Here is a 24,057-nt window from a genome sequence, read left to right on the forward strand (position 1 = left end):
CAGATGTTCATATCTTATCGATTAGTCTTCTATTAATGCATTATTACCTAATCAGTCTCATTCTGAACGTCACCAACCCTAGCATAGATCATGAATCAGCGATATACAAATTGGCTTAATTATTTATTTACCAACTAATCAATCACAGAATTACACACACACACAGTAGGTCATACATTGGTTACTAACATGATACAAATAATAAGTCCCTGGACAAAACCGATATGATGGCTTGGTAGACAAAGGAAAGGGGTGGGGACAGCTCGAGCAGGAAACTCAGTGGACCCGCTGTAATATAGTTGATAACTACACTCATGGAAATGCTAATACTTTGAAAATGAACAGCCGCTCATTCAAAAATAAATAGCATTTTATGTATTTGTGAGCGTATGCCTTTGTTGTCCCTCTGTGATTGCATGTCCGCCTACTGGATGATAGTTCGTTAGTCTCTCGTTGCGTTCCCAAGAAGTCTTTTGTGGTTGTAGTTTTCTCAGTGGGCTGTGTCTGTTGATCTGTTAAAATAGATGCTTCAGTGGTTGTTGGTATCCTCGTCCTAGACTTACGCACATTTTCAGCTGCAGGCGGGTAAGGGGCATCTAGGATTTGCTCCTTTTGTAGTAATCTATTGGTCTCCCTTTTTCTAACCATTCGTGATGTCCGTCTCCTTGGTTTGTAGAGATTTAAATTCCAACCATTTCAATATGTAGCTACCGCTTCATGCTTTCTGGTCGGAAGTTTGTTTTGTATTGGAGTAGAGGGGAGGGGGGGCATTCCATGACGCCGATGTAAATGTCTGTGCTTACGGGGGTGTCGCTACTGACTGATCATCAGTTACTATGAAAAACAATTCTCATTTAGAACACTAACATTACATCTGTAGTTCTTCATCTCAAATGGTGTGTTCTGTAGTTCTGTATCTCCAATGGAGTGTTCCGTATCTCCAATGGAGTGTCCCGTATCTCCAATGGAGTGTCCCGTATCTCCAATGGAGTGTCCCGTATCTCCAATGGAGTGTCCCGTATCTCCAATGGAGTGTCCCGTATCTCCAATGGAGTGTCCCGTATCTCCAATGGAGTGTCCCGTATCTCCAATGGAGTGTCCCGTATCTCCAATGGAGTGTCCCGTATCTCCAATGGAGTGTCCCGTATCTCCCATGGAGTGTCCCGTATCTCCCATGGAGTGTCCCGTATCTCCCATGGAGTGTCCCGTATCTCCCATGGAGTGTCCCGTATCTCCCATGGAGTGTCCCGTATCTCCCATGGAGTGTCCCGTATCTCCCATGGAGTGTCCCGTATCTCACACGGAGTGTTCCGTAGTTCTGTATCTCATACGGTGTGTTCTGTATCGCATATGGTGTGTTCTGTATCTCATACGGTGTGTTCTGTAGTTCTGTGTCTTGATGTGATTACTGGTACTGCACCTTTGACTTGCTCTTTGTTGAACCCAACACACGTGTCATGTTTCACCAGGAAGTAGTATAATTATCTTGTTTCAGTGCTCCAATACTCCTTACTGTATATCTTTTTCAGCACCCACTTAGATGTTTCATGACATTAACTAGCCTATGTCCCAGAACACTTCTCTGACCACACATTAGATAGTATCTATTGATATTAGTAAACTGTTGAGGAATATTTCCAGTGTTGCACATGTTTTCTGTACTAAATGAGGAAATGTCTTCTCTAACTGAAACAGTGAGAACACTTCCCTTGACCGAAACGTCTGTCTCTGACCCTGTTTCTGTGTTCAGTCACTGACCCACTCCTTCTCTCCCTGCAGGTAGTGTGTGGTGTCCAGAACAGATCCAGCCCTGTGGGCCATACGAGACCAGACCTGGAGAGCAGGCCCAGGCCGCCACCAGAGACCACCACCATGTCTTACCAGCCTGCGCCTGCTCCTTAACACCCTGTCCCCCCAGCCCCTCTCACCATCCCCCTCCCTCCCTGTGGATGCCCCCCTGCCTGGTGGAGGAGGAGCCTCCTCTGGTGGGGAGATGAGCCTGCAGCAGCTGAGGGGGGATCGGGGGGGTTCTGGGTCTGAGAGGGACCTCCACTCAGCAGCCTCCTCCATCAGCCTGCCCTCCGTCAGGAAGGCCCCAAAGAAGAGACGCCTCTCCCTGCGCTCGCTGTTCAGCCGGCGCCACCGTGGGGATCGAGACCCCAAGAGGAAATCACAGGACTTACAGGGTGGCGGTGTGGACGGGATCGCCAGTGTGGAGAGCATCCATTCAGAGATATGTCATGGAGACAAGACCTCAACGCTCTCCGCCCCTGTTGTGGCCTCTTCCTCCTCTGAGTTCCTGGAGTGTCCTCTCTGTCTCCTCCGCCACGGCAGAGACCGTTTCCCTGACATCATGACCTGCCACCACCGCTCCTGTGCGGATTGCCTGCGCCAGTACTTACGAATAGAGATCAGTGAGTCGCGCGTCAACATCAGCTGTCCAGAGTGCTCTGAGCGGTTCAACCCCCACGACATCCGCATCATCCTGGGAGACCAGCCCCTCATGGAGAAGTACGAGGAGTTCATGTTGAGACGATGGCTGGTGGCCGACCCTGACTGCCGCTGGTGCCCCGCCCCCGACTGCGGGTAAGAGACACACACCTCACGGCAATAGGCAGAGTTCATTATCAGTCATTACGGTTCATTTGTATTTCTATTTATTATGCCAAGGCGGCAGCAGCTACTCTTCCTGGGGTCCGGCAAAATTAAAACGGTTATATATGATGAAGTCAATCTCTCCTTTACTTTTGAGCCGGGAGAGATTGACATGTATATTATTGTTAGCTCTCTGTGTACATCTATGGGCCAGCCATGCTGCATACATAGACAATTTACTCAAAGCCAGTGGCATGTCTTTAGTAAAGATTGAAAAAAGTAAGGGGCCTAGACAGCTGCCCTGGGGAATTCCTGATTCTACCTGGATTATGTTGGAGAGGCTTCCATTAAAGAACACCCTCTGTGTTCTGTTAGACAGGTAACTCTTTATCCACATTGAATGTCCTTCCCTATAAGCGTGCTGAAAGTCTGTTGTCAATTTTAATTACTGTAAAATAGCATTGTATCTGATCAAACCATTTTTTCCAGAAGTTTACTAAGGGTTGGTAACAGGCTGATTGGTTGTCTATTTGAGCCAGTAAAGGGGGCTTTACTATTCTTAGGTAGTGGAATGACTTTAGCTTCCCTCCAGTTCTGAGGGCACACACTTTCTAATAGGATGAAATTGAAGATATGGCAAATAGTGGCAATATCGTCCACTATTATCCTCAGTAATTTTCCATCCAAGTTGTCAGACCCCGGTGGCTTGTCATTGTTAATAAAGAACAATAATGTTTTTCACCTCTTCCACACTCACTTTATGGAATTGAAAATTACAATTCTTTCATAATTTGGTCAGATGTACTTGAATGTGTAGTGTCAGCGTTTGTTGCTGGCATGCCATGTCTAAGTTTTCTAATGAAAACTTATTTAAAGTAGAAATATCCATCGTTTTTGTGATGAATGAGCCATCTGATTCAATGAATGATGGAACTGAGTTTGCCTTTTTTCCCAAAATGTAATTGAAGGTGCTCCAAAGCTTTTTACTATATTTCGTTGTCACATATCTTTGTTTCATAGTGTAGTTTCTTCTTGGGTGCATGTTTTATTAGTAACTGGGATAAGCAATTTCATAACTGTGTGAAGTTGTTACGTCTAGATGCTCATTACACCACGGACCAACAGATATTCTTTCATCAACATATGAATCACTACAAAACTTATTGTATGACCTCTTATACACTATATTAGGCCCAGCCTGACCACTTATACACTGTATTAGGCCCAGCCTTTGGAACTTTGGTTTTCATAGATATTGCTATACTATATTGTGATCACTACTTCTGATGGATCTGGATACTGCTTTCAATCATATTTCTGCAGTATTAGTAAAGATGTGATCAATACATGATGATTTCCTTCCTGTGCTGTTTGTAACTACCCTGGTAGGTTGACTGACAACCTGAACCAGGTTGCAGCCACTGGTTACAGTTTGAAGGTTTTTCTTGAGTGGGCAGCTTGATGAAAGCCAGTCAATATTTAAGGTACATGTTTTAACAACTTTTCTGGGATGCTTGCTTGTTTTCATAGCAGAAGTAGACATTCTCATGTTATTTATGTTAGTGCAGAGTGAGCTGCACACAGTGGACTTCCTACTAGGGCACACCGCCTCAGTGCTAACAGTATAAATCTGGTTGATATGCACATGATTACTGTATACAATAGCTGTAGGATCAGCAGAGGCATTCAGGGCAGTTAGAGGGACATAAATTAGGTTACTTACATTGTGTCTACCAATGCCACTGGTATAATGTACATTTTACTGAAGCATTATGATGACTCAGCGACACAATGGTAGGGATTAACTGAGCTGGGCTTGGGTCATTGATAAGTCATTGTCTCAACGTTAGGCCAGGTGTACCGAGTAACCAGATCAACAGGTGAAAGTTTTTAAAAATAGGTTGTGTTTCTGATGAGTTTGTGTGATATTAAACTCCAGTGGTAAAATGTATTTTTGTATTTCAGAAGTGCAACACTGGATAATATTAGTGTCCTGCCTGCCCAGCCCTATCCTGTCACATGCTACTCCCATGTTATCACTGAGTTTTTAAACAACATCGCCAGACTTCCCAGAATGCCTGTGAAACAGACCAGGCCGGTGTTGGGAGTTTGAGAAGTCATTGAGAGAATCTGAAGGCACAACCTAGATTCAAGACAATGTCTTACAGCTGTAATATGTACCTTTTCAGACAACCTGACCAAATTCACCTAGAAATGGGAGTCTTTCCATGACATGACCAGGTGACGGCTATGATCCCTTATTGATGTCACTTGTTAAATCCACTCAAATCAGTGTTGATGAAGGTGAGGAGACAAGTTAAAGGATTTTTAAGCCTAGAGAGAATGTAGACTTGGATTGCATATGTGTGTCATTCAGTGGGTGAATGGGCAAGGCAAAATATTTAAGTGCCTTTTGAATGGGTTATGGTAGTAGGTGCACCTGTGTGTCAATGCTGCTGGATTTTTTACGCTTAGGTTTCCTCTGTGTATCAAGAATGGTCCACCACCCAAAGGACATCCAGTCTACTTAACAGAGCTGTGGGAAACGTTGGAGTCAACATGAGCCAGCATCGCTGTGGAGCGCTTTGGACACCTTGTAGAGTCAACATGAGCCAGCATCGCTGTGGAGCGCTTTGGACACCTTGTAGAGTCAACATCAGCCAGCAAGCGGAGAATCTGTTCTATCAATGAGAATGACAGATCTATAACAAATAGCCAGTCTAAGAAGTGGAAATGTCATTCTCATTGATAGAACAGATTCTCCACTTCTTAGACTGGCTTTCAATGAGAATGACAGATTTACACTGAGTGTACAAAACATTAGGAACAAGTTCCTAATATTGAGTTGAACCCCCTTTTGCCCTCAGAACAGCCTCAAATCGTCTGGGATGGACTCTACAAGGTGTCGAAAGCGCTCCACAGGGATGCTGACCCATGTTGTGAAACATCTTTCCACCACTCCCCTGGATAACCACCAAGCCTCGGGGTGATATAGAACATGGTCATGCTCTGATCCCATATCTCTCCTATTGTTCTATACTAGTTGTCTTTATTATCCCAGCAGCACCTATGTTTTTAAGGATCTGCGTATGACCACAAACTTTGGAGATCCCATATCTCCATAGTTTTGTGAACGGGAAATTCCCTGCTGCAGTATATCAGAGTTCTGTGCTCAGCTCTTTTGCTGCCAGTTGTTCTCGGTGTATCATCCAACGTGTCCATATAGCAGAAAGAAACACATTCATAACTAGTGCAGAGGCCTAATCATCCCCTGTGCCGTTTCATGCTCCCGAATCGTGAGACAGAACAATATGTCCTCATGAATAGCATCCGGTGACCTGTTTAGCCAACAAAAGTCAATGCATGGTCATCTGGGCCCTCACAGCTAACGTCCATTTGGAGAGTATAAGCTGGGGAGTTTGAGTCGTTCCGTCCGTTTTCTCTTGATTGCTAGCAATAGCATACATTCTATGTGTTATCTGACAAAGGTATTGGTGTGAGTTTCTGTCCCTCTGCCTCCACACACATTTGTTTTCACCATATCAATTGCGGCTGGTAATAGGTAGGCTGTCATTGTAAATAAGAATGTGTTCTTAACTGTCTTGCTTAGTTAAATAACATTAAAAAAGTCTCTGCAATATCGTGTAGTTTCATAGTGTAGCTAGTGATTCACCATGGGAATGATTTAGTGATTCACCATGGAAATGATTTAGTGATTCACCATGGGAATGATTTAGTGATTCACCATGGGAATGATTTAGTGATTCACCATGGGAATGATTCAAGTGAAATGGTCAAGTGCAGTCTTTTCCCATGATCTCCGGGTTCTCTGTTTGAATTTTATTCAAATGTAAAAGATGATTTAGATTTAAGGTTAACCACGTTACATTGATTTTGAGGTAGAAAGACGATATAGATATAACGTTACACAAAAGTATGTGGACACATCTTGAAATTAGTGGATTTGGCTATTTTAGTCCCCAGCAATATTCCAACACAGTTCTACTTTTCCTGGTTGTCCTGTAAAGGAAATGGTAAAACACTTGATACTGGAGGTCGACCGATTTTATGATTTTTCAACGCCGATACCGATTATTGGAGGACAAAAAAAAGCAGATACCGATTAATCGGCCGATTTTTAAAATGCAGACATTTTTATACTCATTTTTGTAATAATGACAATTGCAACAATATTGAATGAACAATTTTATTTTAACTTAATATAATACATATGGGCTTTTGGATGGGTGTTCTTAAGGTGATTCCACAGGTTGGTGGTATTTTTTGATTTAGCCGTTGCTTACATCTTTATCACAAATAAGACACCTTGCTTTCCCTGGTGCCAATTCCATGTAATAGTCCCACACTGGTGCTCTGCTTTTCTCTGCCATCTGTAGAACACACACACACAGCTCTGAAGTGACAATGGTACTGTTCAAGTTACCTGTGATGAATGTTGAAAACAAAAACTGTCATTTCTATATGCAAGAAATCCTATTTTAATAATGGACATGGTAAGAATTGACGACCAAAGTGCGAGTCATAATTCCCATGACACCTTCTAGCAAAATCTGAAAAGCGCTTCCTTCATTCATTTATTCCATACGATATTTTTTAGATTCACTTAAAATAAGGTCTGTGTTTCGTGTAGGCTTACACCACCTTGCCAATTTAATAACTGTGTAGATATCCATCAATCAATATTGATTGATCAATATTGGCTAAATATAAGCGAAGATCATTTTTTTTGTAGAGTGGATTTATGAAAATATTTTGACAAACGTTACCTTAATAAACGTTACCTTATCCTAGTGATATTTACACGGGTATCAAAACACAGAGGTGGTTTAAACCTGCACCCTAACCTGCACCCTAACCTGCACGAAACCCATACCTTATTTGAAGTAGATCAAGACATTCTCTATGGAAGACATGAATGGTAAAATAACGAAGGAACCCCTTTCAAGTTCAGCTGCAAGTTATTACAGGAATTATAACGTGTCAACTATTTCTCTCTAAACCATATACCTTTTGACTATTACGAGCCTGCTGCTGCCTACCACCCCTCAGTCAGACTGCTATATCAAATACGAGCCTTGGGCTAAATCCGGAAACTATCACCTCGAAAACAAAATGTTTATTCCGTTCCGTATTTTATCGGGTGGCATCCATGAGTCTAAATATTCCTGTTACATTGCACAACCTTCAATGTTATGTCATAATTACGTAAAATTCTGGCAAATTAGTTCGTAAAGAGCCAGGCGGCCCCAACTTTTGCATATACCCTGACTCTACGTGCAATGAACGCAAGAGAAGTGACACAATTTCACCTGGTTAATATTGCCTGCCAACCTGGATTTATTTTAGCTAAATATGCAGGTTTAAAAATATATACTTGTATTGATTTTAAGAGTCATTGATTTTTATGGTTAAGTACATATTGGAGCAACGACAGTCGTTGATTTGGTTTTATAAGATAAGTTTAATGCTAGCTAGCAACTTACCTTGGCTTACTGCATTCGCGTAACAGGCAGCCTCCTCGTGAGGCAGGTGATTAGAGCGTTCGACTAGTTGACTGTAGGGTTGCAAGATTGGATCCCCCGAACTGACACGGTAAAAATCTGTCGTTCTTCCTCATTCCTAGGCCGTGATTGAAAATAAATAAGAATGTGTTAACTGACTTGCCTAAAGATAAAATAGAGGTGTAAAAAAATCGGCCCTAATTAATCGGCCATTACGATTAATCGGTCGACCTCTACTTGATACTCACATAAATGAAGCGATTATTTTTGCTGGGGTCTCGGGACCGATGGGGTTAAGAGGCTGTAAATAGGGTAACTTCAATTTGATGTAAATGGGTAAACCTGTGTGTTTCTCCTCGCCAGATCAATATATTTTTTACCCCCCCCTTTTCTCCCCAATTTCAATCTTGTCGCATTGCTGCAATTCCCCAACGGGCTTAGGAGGCGAAGGTCGAGTCATGCGTCTTCTGTAACATGACCAGCTAAACTGCGCTTATTAACACCCTCTTGCTTAACCCCAAGCCAGCCTCACCAATGTGTCGGAGGAAACACCGTTTACCTGACGACCGAGGTCAGCCCTGCCCGCCACAAGGAGTCGCTAGAGTGCGATGAGCCAAATAAAGCCCCCCCCATCGCCCCTGGTGTCCTTCTGCAGTACTGATTCTAACCGAAACCTCTGGGACTAATGGCTACCATTTTTGTTTTTGTTCTCCTTTCCCCAGGTATGCAGTCATTGCCTTTGGCTGTGCCAGCTGTCCTAAGATCACGTGTGGACGTGAGGGGTGTGGCACAGAGTTCTGTTACCACTGTAAACAGCTGTGGCACCCCAACCAGACGTGTGATGCTGCCCGACAGCAGAGAGCCCAGAGCCTGAGGCTACGCACCTTCCGTTCCTCATCTCTCAATTACAGCCAGGAGAGTGGTGCTGCAGGTAACACACACACACGGCTCATACCGCTTCACAGCTCATACGTCCTCACGGCTCATACGTCCTCACGGCTCATATCAGTTCACACAGAGGATGAATCTGATCTGTCCGTTCCTTCTCTCTCACCGTCACCAGCTGATGACATCAAGCCGTGTCCACGCTGCGCTGCTTACATCATCAAGATGAACGACGGCAGCTGTAACCACATGACCTGTGCCGTGTGCGGCTGTGAGTTCTGCTGGCTCTGCATGAAGGAGATCTCTGACCTGCACTACCTGAGGTGAGGGGCTGACAAACAACAACCATGTCTTCAACTAACTCTCACACTTGTCTTGCCTGTACGGATTGGGTTTTATTTGTAATGCCTGTGATATGTGGTTGTTTTACCTACCTCATAGGCATTACATTCAATTAAGTCACTTTGGATCAGAGCGTTTGATAAATGGCCATTGTTAGAACCACTAAACACGCTGATTGGTACCTATGCTTTTCTGTTGCTCATTTTTTACCAGAATGAGTCCAAGATAACTCCAGACATCTGTAATAAATGTTGAAAATTTTTGTCGGATGTTTTAGTTGAGCAGCTTGACATCTAACTAAGGTGTTTGATGCAGTATTTCTCAACCTGTTGGCTTCCAGAAACAAAGATGGGTGGGTCTGTCTATTGGATCGAGAACAAACACTGCAGCTGCTCTCCCCATGTTAGTGGGCAAATGGACCCAACATTCATTTACATATTGTGTGACGCTCGGATGTTCCAAACTCCATTTTAGACAAGACAGACTTTATGACAAAGGATCCTATTTACACTTTGTAGTACATTTTTACCCTAGAATAACTTTCTGACTCATATTGATGCCACATGGGCTGTTTTCAAAGAGATTTGTTGCTTTTTAAAGACAGCTGCTCTTTAATGTAAATGTCTATAACACATCGCTTTTTTCATTGAGGGAAGGGATATGATTGGTTTGCACACTGCTTTTTTCATTGAGGGAAGGGATATGATTGGTTTGCACACATTGCTTTTCTAACCTGCTCTGACAGTGAAAGTAAAGTAACAAATCTCCCCCCAGCCCGTCAGGATGGTGTTGTAATGTCATCGTCCCCCCCCCCAGCCCGTCAGGATGGTGTTGTAATGTCCCCCCCCCCCCCCCCCCCCCCAGCCCGTCAGGATGGTGTTGTAATGTCCTCCCCCCCCCCCCCCAGCCAGTCAGGATGGTGTTGTAATGTCCTCTCTCTCTCTCCCCCCAGCCCGTCAGGATGGTGTTGTAATGTCCCCTCTCTCTCACCACCCAGCCCGTCAGGATGGTGTTGTAATGTCCTCTCTCTCACCCCCCAGCCCGTCAGGATGGTGTTGTAATGTCCTCTCTCACCCCCCAGCCCATCAGGATGGTGTTGTAATGTTCTCTCTCTCCCCCCCAGCCCGTCAGGATGGTGTTGTAATGTCCTCTCTCTCTCCCCCCAGCCCGTCAGGATGGTGTTGTAATGTTCTCTCTCTCTCCCCCCAGCCCGTCAGGATGGTGTTGTAATGTCCCCCCCCCCCCCCCCCCAGCCCGTCAGGATGGTGTTGTAATGTCCTCTCTCCCCCCAGCCCATCAGGATGGTGTTGTAATGTCCTCTCTCTCTCCCCCCAGCCCATCAGGATGGTGTTGTAATGTCCTCTCTCTCTCACCACCCAGCCCGTCAGGATGGTGTTGTAATGTCCTCTCTCTCCCCCCCCAGCCCATCAGGATGGTGTTGTAATGTCCTCTCTCACCCCCCAGCCCGTCAGGATGGTGTTGTAATGTCCTCTCTCTCCCCCCCCAGCCCATCAGGATGGTGTTGTAATGTCCTCTCTCTCTCCCCCCAGCCCGTCAGGATGGTGTTGTAATGTTCTCTCTCACCCCCCAGCCCATCAGGATGGTGTTGTAATGTCCTCTCTCTCTCTCCGTCCCCCCAGCCCGTCAGGATGGTGTTGTAATGTCCTCTCTCTCTCCCCCCCAGCCCGTCAGGATGGTGTTGTAATGTCCTCTCTCTCCCCCCCAGCCCGTCAGGATGGTGTTGTAATGTCCTCTCTCACCCCCCAGCCCGTCAGGATGGTGTTGTAATGTCCTCTCTCTGTCCCCCAGCCCGTCAGGATGGTGTTGTAATGTCCTCTCTCTGTCCCCCCAGCCCGTCAGGATGGTGTTGTAATGTCCTCTCTCTCTCCCCCCAGCCCGTCAGGATGGTGTTGTAATGTCCTCTCTCTGTCCCCCCAGCCCGTCAGGATGGTGTTGTAATGTCCTCTCTCTCTCCCCCCCAGCCCGTCAGGATGGTGTTGTAATGTCCTCTCTCTCACCCCCCAGCCCGTCAGGATGTACCTTTTGGGGTAAGAAGCCATGGAGCAGGAAGAAGAAGATTCTGTGGCAGCTGGGCACGCTGGTGGGCGCACCGGTGGGCATCGCTCTGATCGCTGGCATCGCCATCCCCGCCATGATCATAGGCATCCCTGTCTACGTGGGGAGGAAGGTGAGTTTGGACACAGGAATAGTTTAGAACCTTTTTTTTTAGGAATGTGTATAGATGACCCTCAAAAGCCACTGACATGCACGGCTACGAACAGTTAAAGGAATCTGATTGTACTAGTAGCACATTGAAAACAGAGGGAAACAGGGAGGTATTTCATACAGCTGTTGCTGCCAATGCTACTGCTGCTTTAAAGAGAATCCTTAATTGCGATGTACATTATTGGACTTATACATTTATTATATACAGTACCTTCAGAAAGTGTTCACACCCCCTAACTTTTTCCACATTTTGTTGTTTCAGCCTGGATTAAAGAGATGTCTCACCCATCTATAACACAATACCCCATAATGAGAAAGTGAAAACATGTTTTTAGACATTTTTGCTAATTTTATTGAAAATGAAATGCAGAAATATCTCATTTACGTAAGTATTCACACGCCTGAGTCAATAATGTTAAAATGACCTTCGGTAGCGATTTAATGAGGAGTTTTTCTGGGTAAGTCTCAGAGCATTGTAGATCTGGGGCCTCATTTATCAATATTGAGTAATGCTACTTACGAAAGATTTTAGAATGGTCGTACGCATAGAAAAAGTGTCCTATGAGAGCCATACGCACACCGGTAGCAGAGAACCATTGAAATACCAATTGTTCTCAGCCTCAGTGCTCATGCACAGCCTTGGCTATTTGCATTTTGAAATGCCCCAAATGTAAGCATATGGTCAAAATCATCCCTTTAAATTATGTTGGGAATATACAACGCCGTTTTATTAATTATTTATTTTATGAAACTGAAATAGAGGCGCTAGTGTCAGAGGTTGAGTCTCGCTCAGTTGTGGCTTGACCAGTAGAAATAAAGCCATAGCTACAACGTAGTTCCACCTGGCCACCACATTCAGCCAAAGCTACAGCGTAGTTCCACCTGGCCACCACATTCAGCCATAGCTACAACGTAGTTCCACCTGGCCACCACATTCAACCAAAGCTACAGCGTAGTTCCACCTGGCCACCACATTCAGCCAAAGCTACAACGTAATTCCACCTGGCCACCACATTCAGCCAAAGCTACAGCGTAGTTCCACCTGGCCACCACATTCAGCCAAAGCTACAACGTAATTCCACCTGGCCACCACATTCAGCCAAAGCTACAGCGTAGTTCCACCTGGCCACCACATTCAGCCAAAGCTACAACGTAATTCCACCTGGCCACCACATTCAGCCAAAGCTACAGCGTAGTTCCACCTGGCCACCACATTCAGCCAAAGCTACAACGTAATTCCACCTGGCCACCACATTCAGCCAAAGCTACAACGTAGTTCCACCTGGCCACCACATTCAACCAAAGCTACAGCGTAGTTCCACCTGGCCACCACATTCAGCCAAAGCTACAACGTAGTTCCACCTGGCCACCACATTCAGCCAAAACTACAACGTAGTTCCACATGATGCAGGCACCACTATGCTTGAAATATGGAGTGTGGTTCTCAGTGACTATGCACCTTCAGTGTTGGATGTGTCCCAAACAGAACACTTTGTATTCAGGACAAAAAGTTTATTGCTTTGCCACATTTTTTTGCAGTGTGACTTTAGTGCCTTGTTGCAAACAGGATTCATATTTTGGAATATTTTTATTCTGTACAGGCTTCCTTTTCACTCTGTCATTTAGGTTAATATTGGGGCGTAACTGTTGTTAATCCATCTTCAGATTTCTCTTATCACTGCCATTAAACTCTGTTTTAAAGTCACCATTGGCCTCATGGTGAAATCCCCAATGGGTTTCCTTCCTCTCCGGCAACTGAGTTAGGAAGGACGCCTGTATCTTTATATTGACTGGGTGTATTGATACACCATCCATTCCCAGTTCTGGGAAGGTCATGTGACTGTCCAACTCCAACTACATCAGTCTCCTGATGGTTCTACTGTCTGCTCAGCCTAAGTCTTTTTTTTGCCATTTTAGGAGATGAGATTAGAACCATTGATTAGATAAAGTATTCTACACCAGGGTTCTGAGACTCAGTCTAGAATCTATGACGTTGAGTAGTGTCATACGGCAGACTGTCTATGGTGGGAGTAATGGCCGACGTGGTGTAGGATGCACCTGCAGAGCACTACGGGGGGGTTTGAAACCGAACCAGTGTATGGGATCCAACCAGGGTTGGTGCTGGACAACGTGACCGGCAAGATTTTTAATTGACCGGACATTTGAGAAATTGACCAGACATCCATATGCATTGGGTAAAACATTAGAGCATCCAGCCACGGTTCTCAATCGCATTTAGGGTTATTGTAAATCATCTTAAAATAATAGAATATAGGGTCATATTGAAAAGCATAACATTGCCCATTGCATCTTCATCCCTGCTATAAATCATAAACGATTATCACTTAAAGGGAAAACATTCAGCTTAGAAGAACAAGTCACCTACACTGTAATAAAACACGACCTAGAAATATATTTGTATAATATAACTTGTGAACGACCTGTCCTATAAACCATCTGTATGAACATTTTAAGAAATAAATAACAAAACAGCTGTTTTCAAATTCAATCTAGGCCTGTCATTTAATTTAGCCTAGGCATGAACATGTTAAATGAGGCCTAATAAATTAAACTGTAAATGAACGCCAGGGCCGGACGGTCATGGCTAGCAGGGATCCAGCTTTTGTCAAATTAACGTCAGATTTGAGTTTTCGTAGCAGGCAAGGAAAAGGGTTAGGTTTAGCTAAATTAATTTGAACTGCCGTGTCATGTGATACACAGTTGAAGTCGGAAGTTGACATACACTTAGGTTGGAGTCATTAAAACTTGTTTTTCAACCACATTTCTTGTTAACAAACTATAGTTTTGGCAAGTCGGTTAGGAGATCTACTTTGTGCATGACACACGTCATTTTTCTAACAATTATTTACAGACAGATTATTTCACCTATAATTCACTGTATCACAATTCCAGTGGGTAAGAAGTTTACATACACTAAGTTGACTGTGCCTTTAAACAGCTTGGAAAATTCCAGGAAATTATGTCATGGCTTTAGAAGCTTCTGATAGGCTAATTGACATCATTTGAGTCAATTGGAGGTGTACCTGTGGATGTATTTCAAGGCCTAACTTCAAAGTCAGTTCCTCTTTGCTTGACATCATGGGAAAATCAAAAGAAATCAGCCAAAACCTTAGAAAATAATTGTAGACCTCCACAAGTCTGGTTCATCCTTGGGAGCAATTTCCAAATGCCTGAAGGTACCACATTCATCTGTACAAACAATAGTATGCAAATATAAACACCATGGGACCACACAGCCGTCATACCGCTCAGGAAGGAGACTGTGTTCTGTCTCTTAGAGATGAGTGATTAACAACTGTTTCCTACTGTAAGACAGTGGGCTGCCTAGTGATTAACAACTGTTTCCTACTGTAAGACAGTACAACTGTTTCCTACTGTAAGACAGTGGGCTGCCTAGTGATTAACTGTTTCCTACTGTAAGGCAGTGGGCTGCCTAGTGATTAACAACATTTTCCTACTGTAAGACAGTGGGCTGTTGTTATGAGAATTATGTTCTCAAGGTTCATAACCCAATTTAATTATACTGCTCAGTCTGTAACCTAGAATTGGTAAGATCCTGGTCGAGTGAAACAGACCGAGGCCCAGCTAAATAGTCAAAAAGGTTCATTCATGAGAGCGCTGGTCTGTTGTACAAAACCATTCATTTTATACTGGCTTCTTACGCGCATACTTTCACACACAAACATTAGGTATCCTACGCACACACTGTCCTGCTACCCAGCCGACAAAGATTAGGGGAGTCAAGTGAGAATCACTCCCCGTCCTTCCTCAAGATAGGGAGACCCTGGGAAGTACTCTGTGGCCCCCAGCCAAGGTCGGCACCGAATCTTTCTCAGACGGTCTGTTTTTAAGATACTACAATAGATATATTGTTATACCCTAATTCTGACTAAAAACTACACTCACGGCTATATAATTCTACTGACTAAAACCACACACATCATTAGAATAATCTCATGATTCTAATCAATTTCATACAATCATATGGTTTCAGGGTGGAATATTCTAATCGTTCATTTAAACATATAAATCCCATTGACAGCTGCCTAGTGATTGATAACATTGTAACTCCGATGTGAATAGTTGGCAACGATATTTCGTTTCCAAGCTCAACTGAAATGCACGATACACATTACTTACGCTAATCTATCAATCCACTCCATCCTACCTAGTGGTTAGAGCGTTGGGCTAGTAACTGAAAGGTTGCAAGTTCAAATCCCCGAGCTGACAAGGTACAAATCTGTGGTTCTGCCCCTGAACAAGGCAGTTAACCCACTGTTCCTATGCCGTCATTGAAAATAAGAATTTGTTCTTAACTGACTTGCCTAGTTAAATAAAGGTAAAATAAAAACCTGGCACATGTTGATCTTATCCAGGGAGGCAACATAACTGCTAGGACGCGCCTGACCAACACAATTTGCCTCTAATTTACTTGCGTTTACTTACGGTGGAACTTTGTCTGCTCAAAGTTGTCCGGGAAGTCAAAACGGGAAACTCCTTGGAGCAGCTTGACACTCATCAGCCTCGCTACATTGTCCTCCAGGAGTGATCTGGAGGCAGTCTTTACTCTGTTTTGGTGAAGAATCCCCTCGGGAGGCACACTGCAAACGGATAATCAGCACAATCTTACCCAGTAGGGGTACACTTAGCTGAAGTCCTTTTATGAGGACCTCACCTAACCTCTTCTGCATGAGTAAAAATAGAAGCACACACACCTGCAGCTTGAAGATTTATCCTATGAAGAATATCATCCACTGCTATTTGGCTGGCAACCATTGTATTTATTGTCAAAAACAGCATTTACCAGTTAACGGAACCCTGCAACAAACATGTTGGCAACATATGATTACAAAAATAATGATCCACTGTCTAACTTTAGCTGAGCTCTAGTTGGAAGTAGGAGCTTAGTTGTTCATTAAGATCAGGGTCATCCTTAATGAGGCTTTTAGTTTGGTTTGGATGGGTTTGGGGGCTGCTGCAGTCCGTAATCCCCCTGTGTTAAAGTCTGTGACGTCCCTGTTACTGACATATCCTCTCTTTCCTCTCCTCCTTTACCCTCACCACCTCCCCCCTCTCCTCCTCTTGTCTCGTCATCCATCTCCTTCCTCTTCATCCCTCTCCTCCTCCTTCATCCCTCTTCTTCCTACCTCTCCACTTTCTCTTCTTCCTCTCTTCCTCCAACTCCTCTTCTCTTCCTCCTCCATCTCCTCTCAGATTCACAATCGCTATGAAGGGAAGGACATCTCCAAACATAAGAGGAACTTGGTGATAGCGGGTGGCGTGACCTTATCTGTCATTGTCTCCCCCGTGGTGGCAGCAGTTACTGTTGGTAAGTCCCTCTCCCTAGTGCTCTTATCATATCTAGAGGTTAGTTTAGTTCAAATGTTAACTGGTCTCTATACAAGACAAGCCATCTTCAATATCCTCTGTCACTCCCAGGGGAACGTTGTATGATACTCTTCTTTAGTATGTCATTCAGATCCACCATTAGCAGGAGCTTCTGTGTTTTCTGATTGTCTCCAGGTATCGGCGTGCCCATCATGCTGGCATACGTCTACGGGGTGGTGCCCATCTCTCTGTGTCGCAGCGGTGGGTGTGGCGTCTCCACCGGTAACGGGAAAGGGGTCCGCATCGATTTTGATGACGAGAATGAGATGAACGTCGGAAGTGCAGCGGCTGCAACTGGTGAGTTATCATAATCACCACTCACCTCCACCACCACTCACCTCCACCACCACTCACCTCCACCACCACTCACCACCACCACCACTCACCAACACTCATCTCCACCACCACTCACCTCCACCACCACTCACCACCACCACCACTCACCACCACCACCACCTACCACCCATCACCACTCACCACCACCACCACTCACCACCACTCACCACCACTCACCACCACCACCACTCACCACCACCACTCACCTCCACTCACCACTCACCACCACTCACCACCACTCACCACCACCACCACTCACCACCACTCACCACCACTCACCACCACCACTCACCACCACCACTCACCACCACCACCACTCACCACCACCACCACTCACCACCACCACCACTCACCTCCACCACCACTCACCTCCACCACCACTCATCTCCACCACCACTCACCACCACTCACCTCCACCACCACTCACCTCCACCACCACTCACCACCACTCACCTCCACCACCACTCACCTCCACCACCACTCACCTCCACCACCACTCACCTCCACCACCACTCATCTCCACCACCACTCACCACCACTCACCTCCACCACCACTCACCTCCACCACCACTCACCTCCACCACCACTCACCTCCACCACCACTCATCTCCACCCACCACCACTCACCACCACCACCACTCACCACCACTCACCTCCACCACCACTCACCACCACCACCACTCACCACCCACCACCACTCACCTCCACCACCACTCACCTCCACCACCACTCACCTTCACCACCACTCACCTCCACCACCACTCACCTCCACCACCACTCACCTCCACCACCACTCACCTCCACCACCACTCACCTCCACCACCACTCACCTCCACCACCACTCACCTCCACCACCACTCACCACCACTCACCTCCACCACCACTCACCTCCACCACCACTCACCTCCACCACCACTCACCTCCACCACCACTCACCACCCACCACCACTCACCTCCACCACCACTCACCTCCACCACCACTCACCTCCACCACCACTCACCTCCACCACCACTCACCTCCACCACTCACCTCCACCACCACTCACCTCCACCACCACTCACCTCCACCACCACTCACCTCCACCACCACTCACCTCCATCACCACTCACCTCCACCACCACTCACCACCCACCACCACTCACCTCCACCACCACTCACCTCCACCACCACTCACCTCCACCACCACTCACCTCCACCACCACTCACCTCCACCACCACTCACCTCCACCACCACTCACCACCACCACCACTCACCTCCACCACCACTCACCTCCACCACCACTCACCTCCATCACCACTCACCTCCACCACCACTCACCTCCACCACCACTCACCACCACCACCACTCACCACCCACCACCACTCACCTCCACCACCACTCACCTCCACCACCACTCACCTTCACCACCACTCACCTCCACCACCACTCACCTCCACCACCACTCACCTCCACCACCACTCACCTCCACCACCACTCACCTCCACCACCACTCACCTCCACCACCACTCACCTCCACCACCACTCACCTCCACCACCACTCACCTCCACCACCACTCACCACCACTCACCTCCACCACCACTCACCTCCACCACCACTCACCTCCACCACCACTCACCTCCACCACCACTCACCACCCACCACCACTCACCTCCACCACCACTCACCTCCACCACCACTCACCTCCACCACTCACCTCCACCACTCACCTCCACCACCACTCACCTCCATCACCACTCACCTCCACCACCACTCACCACCCACCACCACTCACCTCCACCACCACTCACCTCCACCACCACTCACCTCCACCACCACTCACCTCCACCACCACTCACCTCCACCACCACTCACCACCACCACCACTCACCTCCACCACCACTCACCTCCACCACCACTCACCTCCATCACCACTCACCTCCACCACCACTCACCTCCACCACCACTCACCTCCACCACCACTCACCTCCACCACCACTCACCTCCACCACCACTCACCTCCACCACCACTCACCTCCACCACCACTCACCTCCACCACCACTCACCTCCACCACCACTCACCTCCACCACCACTCATCTCCACCCACCACCACTCACCACCACCACCACCACTCACCTCCACCACCACTCACCTCCACCACCACTCACCTCCACCACCACTCACCTCCACCACCACTCACCTCCACCACCACTCACCTCCACCACCACTCACCTCCACCACCACTCAACTCCACCACCACTCACCTCCACCCACCACCACTCACCTCCACTCACCACCACTCACCTCCACCACCACTCACCTCCACCACCACTCATCTCCACCCACCACCACTCACCACCACTCACCTCCACCGCCACTCACCTCCACCGCCACTCACCTCCACCGCCACTCACCTCCCCCGCCACTCACCTCCCCCGCCACTCACCTCCCCCGCCACTCATCACCACTCACACCCACCACCACTCACCACCATCACTCACCACCATCACCCACCACCACTCACCACCATCACCCACCACCACTCACCCACCACCATCCACCTCCACTCACCCACCACCATCCACCTTCACCACCGCCACTCATCATCGGCACCACCACCACCCGTCTCCATTTGTTTCCACTCGCCTCCACCACCACCACTCACCTCCACCCTCACCACCCGTCTCCATTTGTTTCCACTCACCACCACCACCACTCGCCTCCACCACCACCACTCGCCTCCACCACTCGCCTCCACCTCCACCACTCGCCACCACCACTCGCCTCCACCACTCGCCTCCACCACCCCTCGCCTCCACCACCACCCCTCGCCTCCACCACCACCACCACCCCTCGCCTCCACCACCACCACCACCCCTCGCCTCCACCACCACCACCACCCCTCGCCTCCACCACCACCACCACCCCTCGCCTCCACCACCACCACCCCTCGCCTCCACCACCACCACCCCTCGCCTCCACCACCACCACCCCTCGCCTCCACCCCTCGCCTCCATCACTCGCCTCCATCACTCGCGTCCATCACTCGCCTCCACCACTCGCCTCCACCACTCGCCTCCACCACTCGCCTCCACCACTCGCCTCCACCACTCGCCTCCACCACTCGCCTCCACCACTCACCACCACTCGCCTCCACCACTCACCACCACTCGCCTCCACCACTCACCACCACTCGCCGCCACCACTCGCCACCACCACTCGCCTCCACCACCAACCACCACTCGCCTCCACCACCAACCACTCGCCTCATCACCACTCATCTCCTCCACCACCACCTCATCTCCATCGCCACTCACCTCCACCACCACTCATCTCCACCACCACTCACCTCCACCACCACTCACCTCCACCACCACTCACCTCCACCACCACTCACCTCCACCACCACTCACCTCCACCACCACTCACCTCCCACCACCACTCACCTCCACCACCACTCACCACCCACCACCACTCACCACCCACCACCACTCACCTCCACCACCACTCACCTCCACCACCACTCACCTCCACCACCACTCACCTCCACCACCACTCATCTCCACCACCACTCACCTCCACCACCACTCACCTCCACCACCACTCACCTCCACCACCACTCACCTCCACCACCACTCACCACCACCACTCACCACCACCACTCACCACCACCACTCACCTCCACCACCACTCACCTCCACCACCACTCACCTCCACCACCACTCACCTCCACCACCACTCACCTCCACCACCACTCACCTCCACCACCACTCATCTCCTCCACCACCACCTCATCTCCATCGCCACTCACCTCCACCACCACTCATCTCCACCACCACTCACCTCCACCACCACTCACCTCCACCACCACTCACCTCCACCACCACTCACCTCCACCACCACTCACCTCCCACCACCACTCACCACCACTCACCACCCACCACCACTCACCACCCACCACCACTCACCTCCACCACCACTCACCTCCACCACCACTCACCTCCACCACCACTCACCACCACCACTCACCACCACCACCACTCACCACCACCACCACTCACCTCCACCACCACTCACCTCCACCACCACTCACCTCCACCACCACTCACCTCCACCACCACTCACCTCCACCCACCACCACTCAACTCCACCACCACTCACCTCCACCCACCACCACTCACCTCCACCCACAACCACTCACCTCCACCACCACTCATCTCCACTCACCACCACTCACCTCCACCGCCACTCACCTCCCCCGCCACTCACCTCCCCCGCCACTCACCTCCCCCGCCACTCACCTCCCCCGCCACTCACCTCCCCCGCCACTCACCTCCCCCGCCACTCACCTCCCCCGCCACTCACCTCCCCCGCCACTCACCTCCCCCGCCACTCACCTCCCCCGCCACTCATCACCACTCACACCCACCACCACTCACCACCATCACCCACCACCACTCACCACCATCACCCACCACCACTCACCCACCACCATCCACCTCCACTCACCCACCACCATCCACCTTCACCACCGCCACTCATCATCGCCACCACCACCACCCGTCTCCATTTGTTTCCACTCGCCTCCACCACCACCACTCACCTCCAACACCACCACTCACCTCCACCCTCACCACCCGTCTCCATTTGTTTCCACTCGCCTCCACCTCCACCACTCGCCTCCACCACCACCACTCGCCTCCACCACCACCACTCGCCTCCACCACCACCACTCGCCTCCACCACTCGCCACCACCACTCGCCTCCGCCACCACCACTCGCCTCCGCCACCACCACTCGCCTCCGCCACCACCCCTCGCCTCCACCACCACCCCTCGCCTTCACCACCACCCCTCGCCTCCACCACCACCACCACCCCTCGCCTCCACCACCACCACCACCCCTCGCCTCCACCACCACCACCACCCCTCGCCTCCACCACCACCACCACCACCCCTCGCCTCCACCACCACCACCCCTCGCCTCCACCACCACCACCCCTCGCCTCCACCACCACCACCCCTCGCCTCCACCACCACCACCCCTCGCCTCCACCACCACCACCCCTCGCCTCCACCACCACCACCCCTCGCCTCCACCACCACCACCCCTCGCCTCCACCACCACCACCCCTCGCCTCCACCACCACCACCCCTCGCCTCCACCACCACCACCCCTCGCCTCCACCACCACCACCCCTCGCCTCCACCACCACCACCCCTCGCCTCCACCACCACCACCACTCGCCTCACCACTCGCCTCCACCACTCGCCTCCACCACTCGCCTCCACCACTCACCAACACTCGCCTCCACCACTCGCCTCCACCACTCGCCTCCACCACTCGCCTCCACCACTCGCCACCACCACTCGCCTCCACCACCAACCACCACTCGCCTCCACCACCAACCACTCGCCTCATCACCACTCATCTCCTCCACCACCACCTCATCTCCATCGCCACTCACCTCCACCACCACTCATCTCCACCACCACTCACCTCCACCACCACTCACCTCCACCACCACTCACCTCCACCACCACTCACCTCCACCACCACTCACCTCCACCACCACTCACCTCCACCACCACTCACCACCCACCACCACTCACCACCCACCACCACTCACCTCCACCACCACTCACCTCCACCACCACTCACCTCCACCACCACTCACCTCCACCACCACTCATCTCCACCACCACTCACCTCCACCACCACTCACCTCCACCACCACTCACCTCCACCACCACTCACCTCCACCACCACTCACCTCCACCACCACTCACCACCACCACTCACCTCCACCACCACTCACCTCCACCACCACTCACCTCCACCACCACTCACCTCCACCACCACTCACCTCCACCACCACTCACCTCCACCACCACTCATCTCCTCCACCACCACCTCATCTCCATCGCCACTCACCTCCACCACCACTCATCTCCACCACCACTCACCTCCACCACCACTCACCTCCACCACCACTCACCTCCACCACCACTCACCTCCACCACCACTCACCTCCCACCACCACTCACCTCCACCACCACTCACCACCCACCACCACTCACCACCCACCACCACTCACCTCCACCACCACTCACCTCCACCACCACTCACCTCCACCACCACTCACCACCACCACTCACCACCACCACCACCACTCACCACCACCACCACTCACCTCCACCACCACTCACCTCCACCACCACTCACCTCCACCACCACTCACCTCCACCACCACTCACCTCCACCACCACTCACCTCCACCCACCACCACTCACCACCACCACCACTCACCTCCACCACCACTCACCTCCACCACCACTCACCTCCACCACCACTCACCTCCACCACCACTCACCTCCACCACCACTCACCTCCACCCACCACCACTCAACTCCACCACCACTCACCTCCACCCACCACCACTCACCTCCACCCACCACCACTCACCTCCACCACCACTCATCTCCACTCACCACCACTCACCTCCACCGCCACTCACCTCCACCGCCACTCACCTCCCCCGCCACTCACCTCCCCCGCCACTCACCTCCCCCGCCACTCACCTCCCCCGCCACTCACCTCCCCCGCCACTCACCTCCCCCGCCACTCACCTCCCCCGCCACTCACCTCCCCCGCCACTCACCTCCCCCGCCACTCACCTCCCCCGCCACTCACCTCCCCCGCCACTCATCACCACTCACACCCACCACCACTCACCACCATCACCCACCACCACTCACCAC

General features: G+C 49.9%; 1 protein-coding gene across 6 annotated transcripts in view; it reads left to right on the forward strand.

Annotated features, from left to right (window-relative positions):
- The window catches only part of rnf19a (ring finger protein 19A, RBR E3 ubiquitin protein ligase), a 53,466-nt gene that overhangs the window by 20,886 nt on the left and 8,523 nt on the right, over positions 1-24,057 (forward strand). For all 6 annotated transcript variants that reach the window (XR_005041408.1, XR_005041409.1, XR_005041410.1 and 3 more), the window contains exons 2-7: positions 1,780-2,586; positions 8,840-9,048; positions 9,181-9,325; positions 11,370-11,532; positions 16,806-16,920; positions 17,115-17,276. Coding sequence is in view for 1 of the 6 variants with exons in the window: in XM_036971765.1 (XP_036827660.1) it covers positions 1,994-2,586; positions 8,840-9,048; positions 9,181-9,325; positions 11,370-11,532; positions 16,806-16,920; positions 17,115-17,276 (1,387 nt within the window). In the remaining 5 variants the exon portion in view is untranslated. The remainder of the gene's footprint in view (positions 1-1,779; positions 2,587-8,839; positions 9,049-9,180; positions 9,326-11,369; positions 11,533-16,805; positions 16,921-17,114; positions 17,277-24,057) is intronic.

The sequence above is a fragment of the Oncorhynchus mykiss genome, chromosome 32 (assembly GCF_013265735.2).
Source record: "Oncorhynchus mykiss isolate Arlee chromosome 32, USDA_OmykA_1.1, whole genome shotgun sequence".
NCBI classification, from domain to species: Eukaryota; Metazoa; Chordata; class Actinopteri; order Salmoniformes; family Salmonidae; genus Oncorhynchus; species Oncorhynchus mykiss.